Source organism: Typopeltis vanoorti, chromosome 1, assembly GCF_054136105.1.
Source record: "Typopeltis vanoorti isolate ZY-2024b chromosome 1, IOZ_Tvanoo_1.0, whole genome shotgun sequence".
Lineage (NCBI taxonomy): Eukaryota > Metazoa > Arthropoda > Arachnida > Uropygi > Thelyphonidae > Typopeltis > Typopeltis vanoorti.
Genome location: NC_143549.1, coordinates 159,623,051 through 159,647,746, shown reverse-complemented (window position 1 = coordinate 159,647,746; position 24,696 = coordinate 159,623,051). Strand labels below are relative to the sequence as shown.

At 35.5% G+C, this 24,696-nt stretch overlaps 1 protein-coding gene across 1 annotated transcript in view; it reads left to right on the top strand.

Annotated features, from left to right (window-relative positions):
• LOC150110581 (uncharacterized) overlaps positions 1–24,696 on the top strand; it is an 851,360-nt gene that overhangs the window by 171,245 nt on the left and 655,419 nt on the right. The window contains 1 exon segment of the mRNA XM_090402114.1: positions 5,470–5,760. Coding sequence (XP_090258240.1) covers positions 5,470–5,760 — 291 coding nt within the window.

Sequence of the window (24,696 nt, the reverse complement as noted above, 5' to 3'; positions counted from 1 at the left end):
CGGCAGAAATCTCTCGATATTGAATACGATCGATGATGTAACAGTAGCAGTTGCTGTTTTATCAATAGCACACGAATTTCTATCACTCTGGATGAGACCCCTCCCCCAATAATTGGCTTATTAGAGACCTGAATTACTTGGAAAAGTGTCGTTACTTAGTTTTGTTTCTAGAGCAGGGCTTCCGAATTATCAGACATTTAATCCACTCAGAGTACTGATGTAATATATATTTATATATTCTGTAACCTTTCATAGGTGGGATTCGCATTAAAGAACTGAGAAGAAAAGTTGTTGCCGATGGCTATTATAGCAAGAAGTGAGAAAGAAAAGTTTAATAAAGGTTTTGGGTTAAAATGTAGATGGACGAAACTGGTCGCAACACGTGTGTTAACAGAGGAGGGAGAGAGAGAGAGAGAGAGAGAGAGAGAGAGAGAATTATTGATGCACATTATGACGAATAACTATTAGCATTAACATGCACGCACACGAGAGTGACTAATCCTTGATGAATCTAATTAATTTCTATCCACATTCCGTCAAGAAGTTTTAGGAAAATCTTCGGAAAATCACCTCTAATACCAGAACTATTTTCCATAATTGGATGGATTAACGACATACATAAGTTAATTGTTGAAAAGTGAAGTGATGTTTGGAACGAAAATGAAAATTAATTCACGTCTGATGGAAAAGGGGATACTATGCATATGCCAAGATAAATAAAATTTATTTTGTGGCAAGAATATCATGTTTTCTAGAGATTGCAGTGTTATTAATGCATGTGAAGAAAACAACAACAGAGAAATAAGAAAAGATTAAGTTTATTAGCAATGACTTTAACAAGTTTATTATATTCCTTCTGAAGAAAATTTTATGGATCAATATTTAACTCTTTAGAATTATATGTTCTACAAGTAGCGTGCAATTTAATCCAACATTTCAAATAAAATCGGTAGTGCAATGCCTGCTATCAACAAAACTTCGGATTGGATTTACAGTCAATTGGAATAGGTCGTTGTTATATTGAATAAAGAGAGCAGATAAAAGTGTAGAGCCCTGTGAAAGATAAAGTTCGATCTATCATCGGATGCACTTCGCGACCACGGAGGAAAGCCTGCAAATCCGATTGCAAAAGACCGAAGAGAGACCATAAGATGAGAGCTTACTTAGGAGGCCCTTATGCCGAACCTATCAAACAGCATTCTTTCGTCTGTCGCGAACGATATGTGAGGGTGTTACCACTCTATTATAATAAAACGCAGTATCGGTAATCTCCCCATCGGCAGATGGACTAACGGCCTGCACAGATGGATAATGCAAGCTTATTATTGACCGTACTAACGTTTCTTATTACAGTAATACGAAACGAAGAGAAGGACGTTTAGTGATGTCACGGGGGGGGGGGAAGTGTGATGAGGTCAATCTACACATATATAGATGACATTATAGATGACATTATTGAACAGCGTGCTCCATCATATTTTTACTGAAGAAAATATTGTGTGATAAGAACTAATTTTCCTTGAATGAGGCTATTTTTATTATTGAAAGTATCCAATGATAATTATAGGCATTTAATCAACTGACGGATTAGACGCCTTTATTTTTCGGATTGTTTGTTTGGTTTCTTTCTTCTGATGTAGAAGAAGCACGTAGTATATAGGAACATTAAAACAAATAGTTGTGTGTCCTACGTAGTGGTGTCATCGTATCAAGTGCCATTGAATTTAATCATCAGAATCAAAAATAAATGAAATAGAAATCTATGTGATATCTTGGCTTTATTTTATATTATAAAATAATAATAGTTATATAAGAGAATTTCCTTCTCAAAAGCAAGTAGGCAACACCTTTTTAAACCTAAATTCCCTATTCTTTCATGTTCTTCACTATTCTTCATCAACTCAGCTTGGTGCAATTTGGGTAGCATGCTGGGTTATTATTATTATTATTATTATTATTATTATTTCGGGCAACTGCAAGGAGTCGACAGACTCCTCGAGGGAGGCCCTAACATCATGTCAAGAACAACTATTCGACATTCACACATACTATCATACCTCGCCTTGAACTCATTCACGGTCATAGCACCCACAACAGACGCTGGCAGCTTATTCCACTCATTCACCACTCTCCAAGTTAAAAACCTAGCTCTAACACCCCTGCTAACCATATTCTTGCCCAGCTTCCATGTATGGCCCCTAGCCTTCCCACCACCAGTCCTATTCTCAAAATTATCTTCTGGATTAATCATATAGAAACCCTTCAGTAATTTGAATGTTTCAATCATATCACCCCTTTTCCGCCTATCAACCAATTTTTGCAACCCACAAATCTTCAACCTGTTCTCATAAGGTTTATTCCACAGACCTGATATCATCTTGGTCACTCGTCTCTGGATCCTCTCCACCTCCTCCCCATCAAGAAGAAACCCTGGCGCCCATATATGGGCACAGTAGTCTAGATGGGGTCTTATCAAGGCTCGATATAGAGGAACAATAACTTGTTTGTTTCTGATTGTTAAAGTATTTTTCAGCAAACAAGTGATTTGATGAGCTGATTTAGCCACTTTTGCAATGTGCCCCTTAACTTCAACTCCCTATCCACCAACAATCCCAAATCCCTGGCCACATCAATCACCTGAAGTACGGTTCCACCAATGTGATATACTGCTGCTAATCTTTTCACTCCAAAATGCATAACCTTACACTTTGCCACATTAAATTGACACCCGTTTTCCCTAGCCCAGTCCTCCAAACTATCCAAATCATCCTGCAAAATTTTGACATCCTGTGCACTCACAATTGCTCTACTAACTTTGCATCATCAGCAGACAAGTGAACACTTCCTCTCAGATCCTTTCCTATATCTTTAATGAACAAATTGAAAAGTAGTGGTCCAAGAACAGAACCCTGTGGCACACCACTAGTCACAAGCTGTCTTTTGGACTCCACTCCTGAATAAACTACTCTCTGGTATCTCTCCATCAACCACCCTCCTATCCATCCTACCAACCCTATATCCATCCCCATCTGCTCCAGTTTACTGATTAGAGTGCCATGTGGTATCCTGTCAAAGGCCTTTGCAAGGTCCAGTAGAATCATTGTAAATCCATTACCATTATGCAGTTCAGCCGTCACTGTGTTATAAAACGTGAGCAAGTTACTGAGGAATGATCTACCCTTCACAAAACCATGTTGTCCCCCATACAGTATTCCATTTTCATCTATCCATTCCTGTATTCTTTTCTTGACTAATTTCTCCAAGACCTTGACAACGATTCCTGATATGCTAATCGGTCGGTAATTTACAACAGCAGTCTTGGAACCTCCTTTATGCAGTGGAACTATTTTCCCCTCTTTCCACCCCTTGGGACTAACCCAGACCCGAGACTCAAATTAAACAAAATGGTCAAGGGTACTGACAATTCTTTAGCCGTGTCACGTACGACATGAAGTGGTATGCCATCCAATCCCACAGATGTATTGACATTGAGGTTTTGCAATAGACTACTCACCTCCACTTCATTCACCACAATTCCCGTATAATCTATTGGTTCATTCATTTATGCAATGTCACCACCTGGAAGATATATTCTTGCAAAGTGCTCGCTCTGTAATTCAACTATATCAACTGATTCGGTTACCTCCCCGCCATCGGCAGTCTTTAAAATCATTCTGCCATATACATTTTTCCTTTTACTTGCAACATATCGAAAAAGTTTAGGATTCTGTTTAGCTTGCATGGCCAATGTTCTTTCGTAATCCTTTTTTTCTTATTTGCTTTTTTGTTAAATATTTGAGACAAATATTTTATAAACAGGTAACGACGAAAAGTGTTGAATTGTTGTTTACGATAATTCCAAGTCATTGAATCATTAATCAGATGTATTTTGTGTGTTCAGTTGTTGCTATTATTTAGATTTATGGCCGAGGCAACCAATTATAGCGATGATGGGCCTATTACGTCGGTTCAGCTGCTTGTATTTTTCTGGCTGAATTGTTTGTTTTGTGAAAGGAAATCCCAATTTCAGGAAGAAACCGTATCACTTCCGTATGAGACTGGATAACTCACCTTAAGAATCGCAGTTGAAATCGGTTGAAGGATGCGACTTGCTGAAGTGTTTCGGAAGGAAGCGCTCTTTACACCACCTCATTTTATTCAGATTAGACTGAAAGTCTAAAGGGGATTAAGTAATATAAGAAATAACAATATTCCAAATTATGCAAAACTAGTTGTTGAAATTCTATCTGTGGAGATGTCTGGGGAGGATGAAGAAAAGAATAAGAGTCTTCAAATTTTAGCTTATATCCTGGTGAATAATTTTGTTTCTTGAATAAATGTGATCGATCGATGATATTCAATTAAAAGCCGGAGTTACCGAAGGTAGAATTTTGACCACAATAATTCTTGCAATAATCGTAATCAGTACTCGCAGTATTTATGCTTAAGAATCAATACTGTTTGATATCTTAACGAAATATTAAAAAAATGCAGATTTTGTAATGACAGCTACATCAAAGTGACAGTTAGATCTTAATAACAGATATGGATTTGGATAATGAATATTTTTGATCTAAGAAGAGAAACAAAAGCAGTCTTATTTGTTCATTTTTTCTATTCAGAGATCGGTTAAATTATAAAAAAAAAAGAAATTACTATTTTTTAATGTCGAGATTCAATCTATTTCTTTTATTCTGATCGCAAAATTTATATACTGTATTAATTAATGATATAATATTCTGATTAAAGAAATAATATGAGATTAAAATGTGCATACATAACATATTTAGCAAAGAGTTAGATGGCTGATTATTTCTTTTGACGACGGAAATTACTTCCTGTCCACTGTGAAATATTAACCTTTAATGTTACCCTTTGGCACACTTATTATTCTTTTTTTTTTTAAAAAATTTTAACCTGCGCACCGAGTGATTTTATAACCTGTCAAACAGCACTCGTCACATTCGTCTTGATTTTAACCATTGATGAAAAACAACAATATTTCATGCCAGCGTGAAATATTGTTGTTTGGCTATGTTACAACATGCCCAAGTAGCGATTTGCTAATCAGCCGATTGCCAAATGCCCTAGGTGCTAGTCTGTTCCATTAATTTTCTTACGTGTACCATTTCGTCTAGCATCCATAATCCTTTCTTGTAGGAACTGCTAGTGAATGAAAATGCTAATGAAGTAACAAATAAATAAATAAATAAATAAATAAATACGAGTTCCTACACGAAAAAAAAAAAAAAAGAAGAGGCAAACCCTATAGCTTGGGAACAGAGAGACAAAGAGATGGTTATAGAGCATGTGCTAACCTGTAACCGTTAGACAGGGCTCAACTCCATCGCTTTATTCAGTACGAGTGGACGCGTGTTCAAATATAGACGTTTTCTTACCCTCGGTCGGAAAATGTTGGAGTGAAAGAGTGAAAAGCGAGTTAACATCAAGTTTCTTGTGAAACTGAAGAAATCCGCGACGGAAACTTTTCAATTATTGACTGAGGCTTACGGTGAAGAGTGCATGTCTAGTTCACGCATTTTTGAATGGTACAAACGATTTTCGGAAGGCAGAGAAAGCATGAAAGATGATGATCGCCCAGACCTCCCACGCACAGCAGTTACCGGTGACAACATTAAAGAAGTGCGATATGTGATTCGAAAAGACACAAGGTTGAGTGTTCGAGCTGTAGCTGAGAAAGTTCATTTGGACAGGGAAAGTGTTCGACGCATTTCAACCGAAGAATTGAACATGAAAAAGGTTTGTGATGTGAAAGGAAAAACGAAGGCGATCCTTAACAGCCCTCCAGAAAATGATCTGCAGAATTGCTTTGAACGTTGGCAGCATTGTATGCAACTGTGTGTCAACTCAGAAGGGAACTGTTTTGAAGGTCGTATTCTCAATTTGTTAAATAAAAAGAGATACAGACACAGTCTCGTTTTTACTGTCAGACCTCATAAATAACTATATTATCATTGTCATACCGATAATATCTTTAATGTTTTCTGACTGTCCTGAAACTAACTAGAAAACAACTTAAGACACAATCCTGCAGGACTGACATTACATTTTTCTGTAACATTTTCATTTATAACACTTGATTTGTAATTTAACAGCTAATAATTCATCTAATAAGGAAAAATACTAGTGCAAGGTTTACTAGAAATGAATCAGAACACTAATAGTTTTGTGTGTTTAAAGTAAGATAAAGGAAGTTCTACATGCATAACGAAGAGCAATTCGAAACCACAGCCTCTTAACTGGTGATCGGAGACATCATTCGCTCTGCAAACGAGCTCAGCATTTGGTATAACTGAAGAAACTTTCTTGATTTAGACAGGTCATATAGTTAATGCAGAAATTTGAAAGATAAAAATAATTGCATTAAGAGGGTTAATCATAAGCTCCAAATCACAGCGAAGTATAAAAAATAAGATTATCGATTACATTAAGTTACATATCAGTACTACATTCTACATCATTCTATAATCCTATAATTCCTATAACATTATGGCACGGCGTCATCTCCGTACAAAAAACACAGCAAAGCTTCTGTTTAGCGTTACTAATTGCTTTATCGTTTGAAGTATTATACATAAATCTTTTTTTTAGAAAACTGTTGCGTGAGATAAAAAAAATATATAGACTTCTTTCGTAATTACCGTGCCAAAAATCAATACGGAATTTCGATAAGGAATAAAAAAAAGTTTTATTTTGTGTTCCAGCGCAACTAACATCTTTTTGCAAGAAGAATAAGCAAAAGGTTTTGCTGCGACAGCAGTAAAACTCAAAGCATTAATCCGTCCTTCGGAAATTTGCTACATTATGGCAGAATTATTTTTAGACAATATTATTCAAAATTATTTGACAAGATGTATTATATAGACAAGATACGAGATTAGTTGCACAAGATTTCTGCTAAAAAGAAGATTATGTTTACAATAAATGATAGTAATAAGTTGTTATTTAAAAAAATATATATATAACTGCCACATTATCTAAATTCTGATGGAATGTTTCTTCTCCTTCTGTTCCCTGTGATCACAGTGAATGTTTTATTATTTATTTTTTTAATCTTTAAATTTCCCTGTTAGTGAAGAATTCGCTTAGAAGTAATTCTTTCGGTAACATTGTCTATATAGATACAGGTTCCGTATGTGTTGTGTACACTTCTCTACTTTATGTAATGTTTGCTGTTAAACCATCTTTTCTTATTTTCTTATTTACTTCATCATCATAATTGATGTGTACCTATCTAGGGGTATTTGTGCATTAATTAGTTTCCATTATTTCCAAGTTCCATTCAACAGTTTTGTTTTAATTAATCTGTTGCTTGCAATCACTTTATCATCTCGTGGTCTTCTATGCACTACTATCTGCATTTTCCTAACCTCTTGGTCTTCTATGCACAACTAACTGCATTCTCCTGGATCTCTGTCATCCTCTGGGTATTATTTCTATTCACTATCCAAACATCGAAACCCTGTTATGCTAAAAGTATTTCTAGTGTTCCTAATCTCATATAAATATAGCAGTTTGAACTGCTTTTCTATTGGAACTTGTATGCCTTTTCAAGACTCGAAAACAAGTAAAAATCCTTGTTATATTCCCATAATTTCTCGAAAATTTATCTTAAAATAAACCCAGCTTGTTCTTCTCCAAATTTTTTCCCGCTATTTTTATTCCTTTGTTTTAAGTTTGAACGCATAAATCCTACTTGACATTATTTTCATTTAGGTAATTTATTTAAGCCTTTCGAATTTAGGCCTTTCGAATCATTTCAAGAGTTATATACCTCCTTGTTTGAACAACTCAGGTAGAATATCATTTAATCTAACTCCATTTCAACATTTAAGATTTATGGTGTAATTTCATGGCTCAAGAACGGATATTGTGGTCCTGATTGTATTCCTCTTGACTACTTCCCACCACTTTCCCTGATTGTTTCGTTTAAAATCGTCCGAAGAAATTTGTCTAGCCATCCAGATTACTTTTACACTTAATTCAGAATTCTTACATGTTTTACTTATTAACTTACTTGATAAGAACTTTTGATATATTTCTTTTTTTATGCCTTGGAATGCCTCTGCAACTTCTGATGTTTATCAATGCAGAGAACTTTACGACATGTCACCCTGACTGAATCAATTAATCAATCCCCGTTTTCTTCAAATTTTGACACCGAGTTTTCGATGTATGATATTTGTTTTAACATTTTCCATACTTTAAAGGAATATTAGTTCTAATTATATTTTTAATATGGAAATCATCGCAGAAAACATCGCAGGACCTAACTTTTTTTTGCATAATTTTAATAAAAAAATTACTTAAACCAGAGATCCAAAGATATGATAAATTTCATTAATCGCGTGCGAGTGGAGGGATGGATGACAAAGTGAATCTAACACATATTTACAGATGTCGAGATAGGTACGTGACACATATATTTCTTTAAAAATTGAACTCTACTGAATTTCAGTAAAACTCGTACTCACATAAAGTGCCACAATACATCAACTCAAATCAACATATATGGTATAGGCGTATATTTTACCTTCCTAAAATTTATTTTTACCTTTCATAAGTTATTAGTCAACATGGTTATAAGTTGACCTTTAATTTCGGAAAATCGCATACTGAAGCTTACTGATAGATAATTAATTTCAATCAATATAATAAAATATTTCAGGATTTTCAGATAAAACAGAAGAAATTATCTTATTCATTTTTATTAATTTGATATGGATGTAAATATAATGGCTCAAATATTCTATCTCTTCTTATATTTAATTACATTATTTCTTGAATGATATTATCAAATTTACCCACTAGTTTCGGAAAATAATTTCTGTATCATATTAATGCATGGATGCCAATCTAAGATCCATGGAACTGTTAACTATATTTGCTATCGTAGTATTAAATATTAAATTAAAAATCATTTGAAAATAACTATATTGAATGCATAATTTACAAATAACATTTCATCCATAAATTACAAAATATCTTTGAAATTAGAAGAGGTTTATTTATGTATCTTATGGATAAAAATATAAAAATTATGAGCAAAACTATATACCTCTTGGCAATTCAGTTAAGCAGTCAATAGCGTCAGTAGCACTATTTGAGAGTGAATGCAAATTCCTGTTGCCTGCAGGGACAAAGTGCGTAGAGCATTCATCAGTGATGTGATGCATGGTCTTCACAGCTACACATGCCAAAAGGGTGACTGCAAATTTCACGACAAATGTAATAAGTGAGCACAACAGTTTTGTCCCGTCCTAAATCTCTTTAGCTGGTTGAAGAGATGATGAGGTAGATTAAATTCTGGATATTTGACAGTTGGATTTGTGATCAGATACTTGTTTGTTGTTTATTTATTCTGGAGTCTTATCCACCAGTCCCGGGGACAGTGATCTAGTATTTCGACAAGCCAGATAGAAGTTCTGGAAATAAGACGGCGAACTGTAGGTGTGAAGATATCTTAATGTATGGGAAGGTTAATATTATTTCGGATTTTATTTATTTCTTTGATGGTAGCTTCTCTACTGAAGAATTGAAGAAATGATGTGGGATAAGACATGTAAGCACGGGAGAGGGGTAGACCATAAAGGTAAGAGCTTAAAGAGATAATTGTGATTGTTATGGTGAGCTATGTATCCACGAGAGTTCTGTGGTTACTTCGGATTCAAACTGGAGAGCAATATTTTGCAACTCACTGCTGTTCTAAGGGTCGGCTCTAAGTTGCACATGTGAGCTTGTTTACGATATTGTTACTGGCAGATAACATTAACCTAGTATTTTCCAAATGGTGGAGGTATATGAAGCTGCAATTGTGTATGAGAACAAAGCAGCAAGGGTTATATTCATGGCTTAGAGTACTACTGTTGCGTTTAGTTTTCTGTTGGCCTTGTGATTAATTAGGTGAAAAGCTGAAGTAACCGTTGTGCTAGAAGTTGAGGATAGTCCTAAGTTTCAGAATAATTTTGTAGTAAGCTCAGATCTTTGCTTGGTGTTTCCTCGAGGCTTTGGAAAGTATTATTGTGGGTGGAAATTGCTCTGTCGTCACCTTAGAAAAGCTTTCGATTGACTGTTGGAGTGCTGCCATTTGTATACAAGTTGAATAGAGCTGGAGTGAAGACAGATCCTTGTGGTAGTCCATCCTGTAAAATAAATATTTTGCTTTTTTTGTGAACTCAGAAAAATCTTTATTTTCCTATTGGAGAGCATTTTTTATAGCAGGTTTTTTTTTTTTTGGCAGTTCATTATTTTGGCGGATTTATACAGTAAAACGTTCTTCCATACAGTGTCATAGGGTGATGTTAGATCTATAACGGCAGTACCTGTTTTTAAATGTCTTTCAGTATTCTTCTATGTGGGTTGTGATGGCCAGGACCTGATCACAGCAGTTTCTGTCAAATCTATTAATCTTGCCTGTTCATTTGATAAGATGGCTTCTATTTTTGGAGAAATCCTAGGGAGGATAATCCTTTCAAGAAGTTTGTAAACATGTAGGGCAATACTGTAAGGTAATAGTTATTAGGAACGTCTTCTGATTTGTTGGGTTTAGCAAAGACTGCTATCTTTGATTCATGCCAAAGTTCTGGGAGTCGTTCATCATTTATTATTGAGGAGATGAAATTAGACAGCCAAGTTTTTGCTTCTTAAATCAATGAAAATCTTTTAGAACATCCATTCTTCTCTTGTTGTATGGAGAATCATTCTTTTCCATATCAAGACAGAGAAATAGAAATCAAGACAAATAGTGAAGGAAGCACAATCAGAGACAATCATAAAAATGATACGTTTCACAATTACATTCTTATATAATGAGCTATTCATTATCACACAGTGTGATGGAGAGATAATTTTGTTTAGCCTAATTATGTCTACGAAATGATCCTATCTATCAACCTATTCATTGAACATCATCAGATTCCTTATATTCAGTAAGATGCTCGAGGTTATGCAAACACCAGTCCTCGCCAGATGGTCTTGTTGTATGCTTTTTTGAAGGCTTCAACTCTCTGAAGATCAGCCACACCAGACACACCATCCATCATCTCACTGACGGTCTACCCCTTCCTCTTTTTCCAGGAACTTCACCTTCTATTACTGTTCTGAGAAGTCCTCCTTCCATTTTTTCAGTGTGTTCAAAGTATTCAACTTTCTCCTGTCAGTATACTTATGGAGCCTTAAACTTCTACTGACCAATTTTATTCGCCTTTCAATATATGATTTCCTTGATATTCTCAACAGCCTTCCGTAACACCACATCTCAAAAGCAGCTATCCTCTTCCTATCAGACTTTTTAGGTTCCAAGTCTCACAGCTGTTGTAAAGTAGCTGTTGGAAACAGAACTGCATCCAAACTCCTCAAATTTTATTCCTTTGGAGATAGATCCATCCTTCCAGATTTTAGACAAGTCTCTGACTGTTGTTTTAGCCATCCCTAATCTTCTTCTGACGTCTTCTGAAAAGCAATTCTTCACACTAATAATGGATCCCAGGTACTCGAACTTGCTAACTTCATTAATTCTTTCTCCATTAAGGCACACTCGTTACTCAGAAGCTTGTCTGTCTGTATTTACTTTGAGAACTATACTTTTTTTTTGTCTTGGTAGGATTGAGCTGAAGTCCTCTTTTCTTGCTGATCTTATTCTCTTTGCCAAGGATTTACCCTAGATTTTCCTTGTCATTACAAAGGGTAACCGTATCATTAGCGTAGCTCAGATTAGTGATCAACATACTACCTATCCTACCTAATACCTGTCGTAAGCTCATCCAATGCTACACGCATCATATCCTAGCGTAGATACTACACAGGTGAGGAGAAATCCTTGCCTAACTCCCTTTCCAAACTGAAGCAATCAGTTAATCAAGTATCAGTTCTTACGTAGCGTCTTGCTCACTGTACAAGGTAATTTTCGCCCTGACACTGTGTTGAGGAAAACCAATAATTTTCATTATCTCTCGCAGTTCAATAAATCATAACAGACTTCGTAAATATGAAGTTTCATAAAACTTTGTCCAGCTAATGTGTACAATTCTTAACATTAGTTGGAAACATTTTATCCGACCTTTATCAATAAGAATTCACTGATTAAAACCCAAATCCAGATGAACATTTTTAGTGTGCATCTTAAATCCCTACTGTAATTTCCTTTCAATTTGAATAGAGTTTTCTCAGTATACAATTCGACACCTTTTTTCTCTTTGCGACTCACAAAACGGTCAGAATGAAAAGAAATAACAGATATTTTTTAGAATTTCAAATCCATTGTGTTCCTCAAAATCGAGGATGAACTCTGCTGAATTCATTCGAATGGACAGATGGAGTTGGATGGGCTTATTTAATCTTATAGGTGCTATTCATCTTGCGAAATGAGTTATGATACCCACACAACAATATTCGAAGTCGTGTGAAAAATTCACTGAATTCTGTTTGTGATTAGAAGCATTTAATATTTGATTTTAAGGTGTTAATAGATATTTTTAATATTTTACATTTTTTTATCGTTTATGAAATTCAGAATTTAAAAAACAATTTAAAGTTGTTTGAAAATTAAGTTTTGTTTATTTATGCATTAAATATTTTCAGCAGCTATTCCATAGTACTCGATTTTGGCATTTTTCAGTAGCTTTCTTCCTTTTTTTTTTCCTGTTTTTCAGAAATACTAGTTGAATTTTTATCTAATTCAGCAAAACCGAGCTTATAACTCATATTATTTCATACAATAACTACTAATTAAATCATTAGAATCACGGAATGATAGTTATTATTACCCTCCTTTGTCTATGTTCTGTGGCCAAGAAAACATTCATCTTTGGCGATGAGTGTTCCTAACGCGGTGAGTGTTCCTACCAGCTGCTAACCAATTCCTAAAACCTAGGATTAGAAGGACCCCCTCTCACTTTATGATGAAAGAACCAAATAAACTCAATAAAAGGAATAAATAAAAATAATATTAAAAGATTTATTTTTATATGCTTGCAAAATAAGTCGACGCCTTTCTAGATACACTTTCCGTTAATGCTTTAATAATTTGCACAAAATCTCAAACTCCTTCTCTATCTCCCACATCGAGTGCACATCATTTTAGGATAATGTTTTATTCAACGTTAGATTTCCCTTGCACAGAATTTTCAAATTAAAACTGAAAGTTTGTAATTTTGGCAGCCTCATGATTGTACTTTTTGATGCTCATGAAATATGCAAGCGAATATCCACAAATGTGTAAAAGTGTTATGCTTTTTACATTCATTTTTTGAACTTTTCTTTTATTTTTATTACCTTTAGGAAAGTGTGATTCCTCATCTCAGATTATGTACTCGTAAGTTACGCAGACGAACTTTCATCGCAGACCAAAACCTTTTAGAATTAAATTTATTATTCACTTTACTAAACTTGATAATCATAATCTTTTAAAGAAGGGCTAAAAAGTAATCGAAATATATGAATATCTCAAAATTATTATCCGTTGCAAGAGTGGAGAAAGAATTCACCTCTGACAGAAGAAAGCATTTTTTAATTTAGAAATGCTTTCTTCTGTCAGAGGTAAATTTATGAAGTAACAGGAATAACATTTCGTTTTTTTATTGGAAAAATAGACTCTCCGATATTTTTATAGTTTGATATAAACCAACATTTTTGAAAGATTCTTCTTCTTCTCTCTATTAGGCCTACTGGTCTGTTACAGCGCTATCTTAGGCCCTTTCAGGATAAGGTGACTAGCCCTATGCCTCCCGGTATATTCTATGGCTAGAGCTGCGTGTGTTCACAGGGCCGGTTTGCCTGCTTGCAGGAAGGAAAAAAAAACAAAAACTGATAAAATGTTGCTACTCACGCCCGGCTAAGTCGGCTATTTCTGAAAAAGATCCGTAAGCTCCTCAAATCAACGACGGGAAACGAACCCAGAACAATCTTTTCCCAGACATATGGTTACGAAGCGCATAGTCATTAGGCTAAAAGTTTGAAAGCTCTTTCTGATGTAATATCATATCAATAATATTTCTAATAAAGATAACGAATATAATTTTTATGCTGATGCTGCATACAGGATCGTTTAAATTTTCAAATTTCTTACATGGAATCATAATAATTTAATATATAGATGAACTAAGAATAATCTTGTGGTAGATATTATTTTAGATCTAATCTTCAATAAGATATCTTCAACCAATCTTCAGCCAAATGTGATCTTCAGGCCACCAATAGCTAGCATCCTGGTCTCCAACTGAGTGAGGAAAATCATACATCACCTACAGATATTTACGGATATCCAAATCACAGTGGGATTCCAATCAACATCCTCTTGGTATCATAGCGCGGATGTTATTTATTCTACCAACCGGACAGTATTTTATTCTATCTCTTCCAATGTTCCTCATGCAATAACGTAATTAAATTTAGAAGTGTTAATACTAATGTATACAAATTTACTAATGATTAAATAAAATATAAGGAAAAATTATTTGAAGTTGCAAAATATAAATATACACAGCTCAGCTTTTTCTTACATAGATGAAAACAATTTACTAATACGTTTTTTGTTAGCAGTGGGTTTTGACTTCATAAAGAAAGTTTATAAAAAAATAAAAGAGTTAAAAATAATACAATAAGTTAAAATTACGCAATATGCATTTCGGAAAATGTAGTTTCCTAAATAGAAATTTCTAATACATTGAGAAAAATAACTTCCTTTGTTCAGTTTTAAATAAAGAAAGCAAACGTACACAGTGAGCGACACTAGTGCTTCAAATCAATATTTATGTTTAATGTAACTAATTTCTTGTGATTTATGGCAGATTATCAGAAGTATCTCTTCCGTGATGTCAGTAAACTGCTGATTCTGTTTATTGTTAGCTTTTCGTTTAGTAACAAACTGATATACTGCAGAAATTGTATTGGCGTTCATCGGTTCTGAAATGTGCTGCGATGAACTAAAACAACTACCTACACGAAAGACAAACAAACTAAATAGCACGACGAAGGAAATCTGTCTATAAACCCATTTCGACAAGAATGAATCCTCAGTTATGGATTAGAGAGCATGAAAGCTGTCAGCCAGCTGTTTCAAAAGTGATGCCAGAAATTCTCGACATTTCCAACTCCTGCTCTTCTAGTTCGCACAGCACTTGTGGCGACGTTTCTGTGAAGGTAAAAATTGATCCATTTCTTAGGTACTTTACGGCAATCACGTCATCCGCAGCGGAAAGCGCAACAGGGTTTGTGTCTACACTTATATGACAGCAGGTTGACATATCTTACTTCCCGTGCTCTTAGATACAAATCTTGTTCTTGCCTTGCCCCTGTTCCGTCCATTATTTCTTTATTTACTGTTTTTGATGTTAAATTAAGAACACTACTATAATGGAACGATATACACAATTTGCACCAGGAACAACGACGAAGGGTGCACATTTTGAAATAATGAGGAATTTTTTGTCGCCGAAAATAAAACAGGTGTTTGTTTTCTTTTTTTATTGAATATAAATAAATATCGTTCCCTCAGCTTTTTTGTTGTTTTCTACCACATTCTGAAGATTTCATCTAGAAATATTTGTGCATTGTTTTTTCCCCGGTTCCATAAGAGTATGATTTAACTTATAATTTAACTCAGATTAAAAAAAATAATAATATCATGATGTTATGACATACGGAGCAGAAACCTGGCCGGTCAAAAAGGAAATAATAGATAAAAAAAACAGAAAGAAGAATGGAAAGATGTCTGCTCAACATAGGACTCAGAGATAAAATCAAAAATGAATAACTAAGAGTTAAAATCATATTTTTAGATATTGGAAAAAACATACTTCGAAAGAAATGGAAATGGGTGGGACAAGACTCAAGGATAATAGATAGACAAAAGTTATACTGGAGTGGCAGCCATATGAAGGTAAAAGATCAGCTGGAATACTTGAAAGAAGATGGTCAGACGATATAAGAAAAATAATTGGAACTCTTTGGCACCAAAAAGCTCAGGATAGAAACAGATGGAGAGGATTGGGAGAAACCTATAGCCAGAAGTGACTATAAAAAGTTAAGAGAAGAAGAAGAAGAAGAAGAAGAAGAAGAAGAAAAAGATAATATTCATTAAAATGGCCTTTAGAAATAACATATAAAAATGTTATAAAATTTTGAAATGTGATATTAAATGGCCAACTGTCAATCACATAAGATATGCAAAACTGCTATATGTACAACCAAGATACACAAAAACCTAATATGGTCTAACAAATGCGCGATCGGCAAAAACTGAATGACCATAACAACTTATTTAAGTGACCTGTGCAGTTCCTTTTCAAAAGGATTTTTGTATGACGTTAACATAGGAATCTTGTGTAATACATCTTCTAAAGCACCGGCTAGTTCGTTCACGTCGTATTACAATTTGTCCTCCTATCCTTGGTATTGCTATAGATATTCTGTATGACTGAAGTTTCGTATTTCTTTTTTAAGGGTCGAAATATCCTAAATGCATTTTGGAGAATAGTTTGGATGACATACCATGTTTTTATCTTCCTTTCATGATATTCTTCTGATGTTATGAAAATATCGTATGATTATTTCTCTTCTGGACAATCAGATCTGTCGAACGTTACAGCATATTTTTATCAAGTCGAAACTCTCATCATGATAACAATTTCCCTGTTCACCTATTTTATCTGGCAATGAAATAGTTCGAGAAGAAGAAGGAGTAAGAAGAGAACATACACAACTTTTATTAGTTACCTCGGCACGGAAGGAATTCTATCCTTCTGAGAATGCGAATATGAATAAGGAATGTTTGTAATAATCTACACAACCAGAGAGAGAGACTCTTCATATTTCTTTTAATCGAAACAGAAATAAAATCTTTTTTATGGTATTTGTACTTCAGAGCACCTCAGTGAGCAGAAAAGTGAGGAGAAGAAGAAACTTGTTGACATTAAATTGAAAACGGGTAGATTGCACTCTTTAGAAATTACATAAGATCAAAGATCGTTGCCCAAAACAAAACGATAGAAGGAATGAATGAATGAATCAAAAGAAGAAAAAAATTGTTCTCTGCTCTGCTCTGAGTTTGGAATTGAACTGTGCAAAGGTGTTGAATAGTTGCTGCAAATGTATTAATAGACAGAGAAGAGAGAGTGAGAAAATTGTAGATGCCAATTCTGAATAATTTCCCATGGAAATATTTATAGAAAATGTGCAAATAGCAGAAACTGATCATCAATGGGAAAGAAAATGGAGTGACGAGTGATGCGACATGGGTCATTAATCGACATAAATACTCTCTTGTGTACTGGGTTAAGTATTTTAGTGGACTATTAGAGCCATCAGCTTAAATAAGAGAATAGTATTCAACTGTTGTAAGAATTTGTGATTTTCAGAGTCAACAGCTGATCATAGATTAGTTATCTCCTTGAGAGAAATAGGAAACATATTTTTTGAAACACCGAAGAAACGATGAGAGAGAGAGAGAGAGAGAGAGAGAGAGAGAGAGACAGACAGACAGACAGACAGACAGACAGACAGACAGAGACAGACAGACAGACAGACAGACAGAGAGAGAGAGAAAGAGAGAGAGAAAGAGAGAGAGAGAGAGAGAGAGAGAGAGAGAGAGAGAGAGAGAGAGAGAGAGAGAGAGAGAGAGAGAGGTTAAAGTAATGCCAAGAAAAGAAATCTCGTTTTGTTTAGAAATTTGAGTGTTTTCAAAAGTAAGACCGGAAGAAAAAGATCAATATTTGATAGAATTGAAATAGGATTCTGTTTTAATAGCATTGAAATTAATGGATTTATCATAATCCTATTGAAGGATGCTTGGGGATCAGAATTTAGAATTGAATAAGCTAGTATTCTAGAAGTTCAGGAGATTTATAGAGTGCAAGGCTTGTCATACAAGAATGGGAAGAGTAGCGTACTTTCATCAGCAAAACAGCATATTCCACTTGATCATAGTCTCAGGGAACATCAGAATTGCAAAGTTTCAGGATGAAGATTCATTCAAAAGGATTTGCAGCTGACAATCCATTTGCAATTGAAGAAATAGAAAATAGAAGGCAGACAATATAACAGGTGCTTAGCTAACAGGCTTTTGTACTAAATCCAATCCCATGTCTTAAATATAATCCTCCATAGTCTCCATATCACTTTTCCAAAAGGGGTTAATATAAGTGAGAAGATCCCTGTTGATTGATAGTGGCAGAATCCATATCGACGATAGTTTATTAATTGACCAGCTTCAAGGGTAGCATAGAAGTTGCGTAAATGATTTTTAATTACTAAAATGAGTGGAATTGAACAATATGGGAATAAAATGAAAGGCGAAATAGAGCAGGAATCAACTGTGAAGCACAAACGTTCAGTACAATTGGAGGAATGCCAATAGGATTAGAGGTATTCACTTTGGACACGATTCTTCAGATCTTTTTTCAGACTAAAAATGAAAGGGAACCTCTAATGTGTTTAGAAACCATAGGAGAGCATTTACAAAATCAGTTGTGAGAAAAATTAATGAAACAGGCGTGTGGTTTCTTCTGTGATAAAGAGAACATCCCGAGTATAAGAAGGTAGAAGTGAAAGCAGAGTTGGACACGAGTCATAGCCTAAATTTCGCAAGAGACCAGAAAGCATGACTGCTATTTGTATATAATTTAATTTTCTGCTTTCAGTCCTTTCAAAATTAGTTTTGAAGGCTTTATATTTTTGCTTGCAGCTGTTTAGGGCTTTGCTATTAAGTGAAAAAGAACATGAAGATTTTGATGAAAGCTCATTGTAGTATGCTGGTTCTTCTGTTCTTCAGCATTTACAGATTTCTTAGAGAACTAAAGTTTAGATAAGAGGCAACACTTAAAATGAAATGTGATAGAAATGATACTATGATACTAATAACACTAAACATTAATAAGATATCAAATAAATAAAATTGCTTGAATGTTCGATTAGTAGGAATGTCTCGAATGAAAATAGGCTACAGATTCAAATCCTTCTCTGTGCATGGATATTTATGATTGTCTTTAGATAGGAGAAGTATTTCATCTTTCGATGTGAGCTCACCACTCCTCTTACTGGAGGCCTGAAGTGGCTTGCAAATGTTCCATCGTTTGTCTTTAGAGCTGATGTTCTATACGATATTGAAAAATAAATTTAAAAATATGAAAATATATAAAATTAATAAAAACATTACCCACCCATGGTACTAATGCACTGTCAGTTTTTAACCTTTCGTGGGTGGGAGTTACAGAAAAAGTGGATGAGAGTGGATGTGTGAGTATTGTTTCATGGGAGAAAAAAATTATCTGATATTCTTTAGGCAGGTGAACAATATGTGTAGGCTACCTGGTTCGTTAGTTATTATATAATGATACAACTGCCGTGAGGTCCATACGGACAGGTACGGCGTCATCTTATGAAGCCAACATAAAATTATTGTGATAACGTACATTTGTCTGTGAACTGAGACGAATTGGGGGCGTTAACCTAGATCCCCGCTTAGTTTAGTTCACTTTTTAATAATTTCTTTCAGAATGGCGGTCTAATATCTGTTGGCTTAGGGATTATTCACGGATATGAAAGGGAGTGAAGATGTAGCTAGCGGATTTACAGACAGATCGGATGCCATTAAAGTTCGACCAATTTTTCATTGTTTTTTGCTAGAAAGCATCCCATCTGCGTTTTAGACATCTAAGGATTAGCCATAGATACCGAGATTATGCAATATATAGGTATTCTGAGAAGAATGTAGTCATCCCCTCTTTTAAACACATCCACAATCCATCCACATCTTACCAAGGAAAAATCGGATCGCTTCCCCCCCCCCCCCCGATTGACAATGCAATGAAGCCATCTGAATACAAAAACAATGAAGTGGAAGAAGAGTTCGATAAAAATTATGACCAATAATAGCTTGGCTGCCTGATATGTGGATATCAGGCAGCCAAGTTGCCTGATATCCACATTAACAATTGCAAGTAACTTATCCACTTCTGATATGTGGATAACTTACTTGCAACTGTTTCAAGATTTATTCACAAGAAAAAAGGAACGGTTAAGATTTCAATAATAACTAATTATTAAACGCTTGATTTTTCACTTTTATCATTGGTACAGGTCTTAGAGAACCATGACTTAGATACGGAATGGGAATTTTAATTAAAAAGAAAAACGTTTCCAGAACCAATAAGAACTGTTTCAGTGAATGTTGGGCACAAGCACAAATATTTGGGTTAAAAGACACAAACTAATAATCCTGCCAATGAAATAATGCACAGAAATCACATAGAAGATCATATTTATTATACTGTACATACAACACTAGGATGAGAGTGTAAATTCCTGAGTATGCTTTGATATGCATGCTTAATATTGTGTAATTTTGTTTTGTTTGCCTTGCGTATTTTAGTGCGTCTATTTTTGGTGTGTTATAACGTATAATTTGACAAAACACGTTACAGATAATTATGGCACCTGTGCGAAGGAAAATGGCGGCCAGTAATGAAGGTTCGCCATCGTTATCAAAGAACGGTAGCATAAAAGAAATGAGTCAGTGTACTAGCTGTGAAATGTACGCTTTGCGGAGTGCGGTCGGCGTGTGGTTAGATGATAATAAAGGATTGAATGTGTGTAGAAAATGTAGGGAGAATGCGGAATTGAAGTGTATTTCGGATCGTGAGTGTGATATTTTCGTCAACCTTCAGAATGAAGGAAATAGGGATATGACAAGTAACGGCAAGGTTGTACATGAAAATTGTGAGAGTGTGAATGTAGAAAGTGTGAATGATAGTATAAATGGTTTCTCAGAGAACAAAAAAGATGAGATAGATGCATTGAGTGAGATCGCGTTGTTGAATAGTGCGATAGAAAGAGCAAAACAGCAGCTAGAGTGCATGAACAAAAGTAGACGGAATGAACCAACCAATAATAAAAGGTATGACAGGAAAAATAGACGTATGAATGTGAACATGAACAAAATGAAGGATAGAGTGCTGTATGGAGACTTGTTAGTACGAGGTGTGTTAGTAGAGGATTTGACAAAATCGTACCAACCTGATGCAACCATAAAGGACGTAACTGCGTCTATTAGAGAGCAAAAGGAAAGGGTGAAAGAAATGATTGTTGTGGCAGGTACGAATGATTTGAAAGGAGATAAAATGGAAATGATAGAAGACCTGAATGAATTGTTTGAGGTAGCAAAAGAAAAGAGTGAGAGAGTTAGAATGATTAGTCTTTTGCCACGGTATGACAGTGAAATGTTTAAAAGGAGGGCTATAATTGCAAATGACTTTATGCGTGGGTTATGTATGACGAGTGGTGTGGAATTTGTGGATGTGTGGAGTGAGTTTGATGGGCGAAAGGATCTATATAAGATGGATGGCTTGTATTTGAATGGTTACGGTGTAAGAAGACTTGAGAAAGTGTTGCTGAATGTAGTGGATGTGCAAATTCAGGGAAACTAGATTTGTTAGGGGGGGGAGTAGAGATACAGTCCTTATGGAGGCAGTTGAATGTAAGAATGAATATAATATGCTAGAGCAAATAAGGACAACAAATCTGAGTGGGATAGTTAATATAAGGCATCAAGGTAGGGTTGGGGCTAATGGGGGTCTTAAATTCATGTACACTAATACTAAGAGTATTAGGAACAAGAAGGAAGAGTTTTTGGCCATGGTTGGCACTTCCAGACCACAGGTTATTGGTATTAGTGAAACATGGCTAACTGTAGATGATATAACTAGTGGGATTGAATGTGATGGGTATAGTGTGTTCAGGAATGACAGAGAGAATAAAATGGGGGGAGGAGTATTGTTGATGATACTGATGAGCTCCAGCCAAGGAGAATAGAAGTTGAATTGCAGGATAGAGAAAAGAGCACATTTGAGGCCATTTGGTGTGAGATTGTGGCTAGCAGAACTAAATATACAATTGGGTGCTGCTATAGACCAGGTGATGGAAAAGATGGTGGCGACAGTATGCACAAGCAAATAGAAGAAATGGGTGGAAGGAGGGTGATTATTATGCGAGATTTCAACTATGGTCGCATTGATTGGAGTGAGGAGAGAACACACGGGAGGAAGGAACTGTATTTTATGCGGTTATTAAGGGATAACTATCTGCGACAGCATGTAATGGAAAATACTAGGGGTCAGAGAGTGCTTGACCCAGTAATTACATCTGAGGATTTGGCTGTAACAAATATGACCACATTGCCACCAATCGGTGAGATTGATCATAGGGTCTTAACTTGGGAGGTGGCTAAAGGTGCAGAATTTTCAATTAAGACAGGGTACATGTGGAATTATCGGGCTGGAAAGTATGACAAGCTTAGGAGTTTGGTTGGTTCAGTGCCATGGCATGTACAACTGCAAGGACTAGAAGTTGATAGTGCATGGGAGGTAGTTAAGAAGTGCTTGCATGAAGCAATGGCTGACTGTATACCTAGAGTCCGAATAATAAATCAAGTAGGGGTTAAATGGATGAATAACACCATTAAGCTTGAGTTGCAAAAAAAGAAACAACTATGGAGGGAATTTAAGGAGAAGGGTGACCGGCAGGCACATGAACGGTATAAAGCGCAGGCCAGAAGGGTGACGAGTGTGGTAAGAAAAGCAAAAAAGGATTACGAAAGAACATTGGCCATGCAGGCTAAAGAGAATCCTAAACAGTTTTTTTAGATATGTAGCAAGTAAAAGGAAAAATGTACATGGCAGATTGATTTTAAAGAATGCCGATGGTAGGGAGGTAACTGAATCAGTTGAGATAGTTGAGTTACTGAGTGAGCACTTTGCAAAAGTATATCATCCAGGTGGTGACATTGCAGAAACGAATAAACCAGTAGATTATACGGGAATTGTGGTTAATGAAGTGGAGGTGAGTAGTCTATTGCATAACCTCAATGTCAATACATCTGTGGGATTGGATGGTATACCAGCTCGTGTTGTACGAGAAGCAGCTAAAGAATTGTCAGTACCCTTGACCATTTTGTTTAATTTGAGTCTCGGGTCTGGGTTAGTCCCGAGCGGGTGGAAAGAGGGGAAAATAGTTCCACTGCATAAAGGTGGTTCCAAGACTGCTGTTGTAAATTACCGACCGATTAGCATATCAGGAATCATTGTCAAGGTCTTAGAGAAAATAGTCAAGAGGAAAATACAGGATTGGATAGAAGAAAATGGGATACTGTATCGGGGACAGCATGGTTTTGTGAAGGGTAGGTCATGCCTCAGTAACTTGCTCACGTATTATAACACAGTGACGGCTGAACTGGATAAGGGTAATGAGTTTACGGTGATTCTACTGGACCTTGCCAAGGCCTTTGACAGGATTCCACATGGAATTCTAATCAGTAAATTGCAGCATATGGGAATGGACATAGGGTTGGTGAGATTGATAGGAGGGTGGTTGACGGAGAGATATCAGAGAGTGGTTTACTCGGGAGTAGTGTCCACAAGACGGCCTGTGACTAGTGGTGTGCCACAAGGATCTGTTCTTGGACCACTACTGTTTAATTTGTTCATAAATGATATAGGAAAGGATCTGGGAGGAACAGTTCATTTGTTTGCGGATGATGCGAAGTTGGGTAGGGCAATAGGGAATGCAGATGACGTCAGAATTTTGAGTCTGACGTCATCTGCATCTGAGTCTGTGGTGGATGCTGTGACAGTGAATGAGTTTAAGGCGAGGTATGATAGATACTGTATGAATGTCAAATAGTTGTGATGAACATGATTTGGGGACTCCCTCGATGCGTCTAATGACTCCCTGGAGTTGCCCGTAATAATAATAATAATAATAATAATATATCAGAGCACATATTCAGGAATTCCACATTTGACACAAAAGTAATGATTAAGGAAGCCCAAAATTTAAGATGTTAGAATATTGTTCCAGAGACATTCAGGCCAAATAACGAATAATGTTCTGCTATTTTTCTGATTCTATTTTGCTTAATGTTCAGTTCTTTTGTAATTCAGCTCACTTACGTTACCAAATATTTGATAGATTACAACATTTCGTGAGTGTAATTCGCAAAAATAAATAATCGAACTTTGGCGGGACGCTGTGGAAGCCACGATTTGTAGATGTTTTTATAAAATTCTAACAAGTATATAGCTTAGCAAAGAAACCTTACTAAATATTCCACATCCCTCTCAATTTCAGCTAAAACAACAGCCGTAATAATTCAAAGAGATTCAAATAGATGCATGCAATAGATACCAGAAATAGACTATACGCAGAAAAAATTATCCAACATCTAGATCCTCTATAAATAGTATATATTTGTAGTTATTCCTAAGTGTAACATTCCAATTTCCATGTGAAATCTGCAAAAGAGCATTTACGTTTCCAGAATATGAAGCCTTTTTGCAATTTTCCCAAATATTGTCTTCGCTTTGTGTCGTCTCAAAGGAGATATTTCTGCTTATGAAGGCTCTAAAATTCAAGGACAGAATGCTCAGACCTAAATTCCACCATTTTTGATCTTCGAATAAAACTTTCTTTCTTCCTTCTATCAAATTTATTTAATTGTCCCTATTGTTCTCATAAAATTTCCAAGTAAGTCTGTACTTTTTGATTTTAAATTTCCTATTGAGAAAATCATAATTTTATTCAGCCTAACTTATATGTTCAGAATTCCAACCTGCTTATATTTTTCCAACTGGTCCGATCTAGCAGAAAGACATGCCAAAGTATTAACCTGTCTTCTCTGTCTCATCC